This window comes from Carex rostrata, chromosome 7 (assembly GCF_964058835.1).
Source record: "Carex rostrata chromosome 7, lpCarRost1.2, whole genome shotgun sequence".
In the NCBI taxonomy this organism is placed as follows: Eukaryota; Viridiplantae; Streptophyta; class Magnoliopsida; order Poales; family Cyperaceae; genus Carex; species Carex rostrata.
Genome location: NC_135924.1, coordinates 3,875,234 through 3,878,197, shown reverse-complemented (window position 1 = coordinate 3,878,197; position 2,964 = coordinate 3,875,234). Strand labels below are relative to the sequence as shown.

At 33.7% G+C, this 2,964-nt stretch overlaps 1 protein-coding gene across 1 annotated transcript; it reads left to right on the top strand.

Annotated features, from left to right (window-relative positions):
- Nucleotides 1–339: 339 nt before the first annotated feature.
- On the top strand, nt 340–1,710 carry LOC144556824 (trans-resveratrol di-O-methyltransferase-like). Its single transcript, XM_078305279.1, has 2 exons — nt 340–1,172; nt 1,266–1,710. The coding sequence occupies exons 1-2, from the start codon at nt 402–404 to the stop codon at nt 1,563–1,565; spliced, it is 1,071 nt and encodes a 356-aa protein (XP_078161405.1). The 5' UTR covers nt 340–401; the 3' UTR covers nt 1,566–1,710.
- Nucleotides 1,711–2,964: the final 1,254 nt, after the last annotated feature.

Here is a 2,964-nt window from a genome sequence, read left to right as displayed (position 1 = left end):
TCACGGATATAGTATTTTCAAACCCACAAATTAAAGACAGATCCTCGTAGTGTTATTAAGTATTCCAATTTTATATATATCGATTGTTGCAGCATATGCCTTTCACCTTGAAAAAAATAAAAAGATAAAAAAATTCAAATTTTTGCACTGGCTGATCACCATCAATATGGGCATGTATACATAATTCAGTTTTTGAATTATTCTTATTAATTATATCCTTACAATAGTAACCAAAATAAATATATAGGAGCACCAAACAATATTTATTTATATATTGTCACGATATGGTCCATGGGTCAGTACTTGTCTGCCGCTATCCATGGTCCATCCCTCAACTTCAGATTATAAAGGTGAAGATGATATTTCGTTTGAGAAAAACATAAAACTCTTATCCTGAGAGCATGGAGAGTGATCAATCCCAAGCTATAGCAGAGTTATGGAAGATGATATTTGGTTTCATCAAACCCATATCTCTCAAATGTGCTCTAGACCTCGGTATACTTGATGAAATCAGCAACCATGGCCAACCTATGACCCTAAGTCAGCTTCATTCCGCCCTTTCCCTCCCCCATTCAAAAAAATCCCATTTGTACCGCCTGATGCGCATATTGAGCCATTTCGGCTTAATTCACGAGCAAACTTGTCCTAGTGAAGGGTCAGAGATCATGTATGACCTAACCCCTACATCACTCCTCCTGACCAACAAGGAAGGACCGTTAAATTTGCTTCCGTTCATCCTTTTCCAGCTTGATGTTCTCAAAGATATTATGCTGAAAGCTTATTTATGTATGGGTGATTGGTTTAAACAGGAGGACAAAGACAAACAAACGCCATTTGAAATGGCACACAATTGCAGCTTCTGGGCAATGACAGGTCATAACTCAAAGTTGAACGAGATGTTTAACAATGCTATGATAAGCTCCTGTAGCATTTTCACTGATGTTATTATTAAGAGTGGTGGTAATATATTCATGGGGATAGAATCTTTAGTAGATGTAGGGGGTGGCCCAGGCACACTAGCAAAATCCATTGCTATGCATTATCCACATGTGAAATGCACAGTCTTGGATCTACCACATGTGGTACAAGGCTTTCAAAATGATGATATTGTGAAGTTTGTTTCAGGAGACATGTTTAACTTCATTCCTCCAGCAGATGCGGTGCTTCTCAAGGTAATTATAAAAAAAAAATATTCCACACACGCATAGACATATAATATGTTAGTGGATTACATTAACCTCTTATGTTCTTAATTTTAATTGCAGTGGATCCTTCATTGTTGGGATGATGAGGACTGCATAAAGATACTGAAGTTATGTAAAGAAGCAATTAGTTCTACGGAAACAGGAGGCAAGGTCATTATTATGGAAGCTGTCGTCGGATACACCTCTGCCAATGTATCTGAGGAACCACTGTTGTTGTTTGATATGGTCATGCTGACATCTACCACAGGAGTAGAACGAGATGAGCAAGACTGGAAATCGTTATTCAACAGAGCTGGATTTTCTTCTTACAATATTGTGCATACGGTTGGCTTCATGTCTATCATCGAAGTCTACCCGTAGATCGATGTTTAAGTTCAAACTTTAGTTGGCAAAATATGTTAAGAGATCGGTTAGACTTATCAATCACTCAAAAAGCATGTACTGCGCTAAAAAGTATTGGGTAGCTATGTGAACCTTTTCTACTGCCCAACGTGCAACTTTTTTGCTTTTTTTTTTTTTTTTGCTAATAAATATTGCGCTAAAAGCATGTATCAATCTCCTTGCAGTTTTTTTTTTTTTTTTTTTATGCTATTTCATAGTTGTAAGGCTTCTATTTAATTTTTATACTTATTAAGCTAGCAAAGTTTATATATATGATTGTCATATGAGGAGGGTTCAAATGCCTCCATTTTTTGTGCCTCCATTTTTTAAAACTTTAATAATTCAAAATTTAAAACTTAAAAATTAAAATAAAACCGTTGGATATGATCTACATCATTTTATCTATGCACATTTAAAAAATTATGACATTTCAATTTTATTTTGATTGTCATCAAGAGCTTGTAAACAATGCACTAATTTGGATGATTTATAGACGTTGATTTTTGAACTTGTTGATTCACATAAAAACCAAATTGAAATGTGATAATTTTTTATGAGCACATAGAGAAAATAACATAGATCACATCTAACGGTTTTATTTTGACTTTTAAGTTTTAAATCTTGAGTTATTAAAGTTTTAAAAAATTGAGGCATGATGGAGGCACAAAAAATGTAGACATTTGAAGCCTCCTCTTGTCATATAGTGTACATTTATCTTTCGTTTTGCATTATATAATTAATAAAGGAACGTGAGAACTTTCCCCTAAATGCTTCTAGAATATTACTTTCTTATGATCATATGACACGTGATTTGACTTCTCCTACTTTTCTTTCTCCCTCTTAAATTAGAGGTACTCATAACCGTAATTATTGGAGAATCAATCCATAATGCAATGTCAAGATCCATAATTATGAGAACTAACAATAAGTTCTATTGTCATTTCCTTAAATTTAATGCTAGAATTTGATATTAACTAAAATAAGAAAAATAAACAAACACTACATACTCATTGAATATCCATATATAATAATAAGTTCAAATAAAGGTAAACCATGTTGGGTTTTGGGGCTACCAAATACCGTTGAGACTTAAATTACAAAAAGACTGTAAAACAAAAAATTTACTTCTAACTTAAGCCAAGGATTAAATGAGGTATGTCAGGAAACTTTCCAAGGCGGTCCACCTTCAGTATTTTTTTGGCATCAAAACCCAATTTAAACCTTTTACAGTTCATCTCCTTAATTGATTTCTAAAACTTTAATGTACTTACAAATTAAATTGATTAATATAACATATGTATACCTTGTCTCCAAATTCCAATTGGAATGCAGCCGAGCGAGAAGAGCAACTATCAGCAATGATTCGTCTCGGAGTATT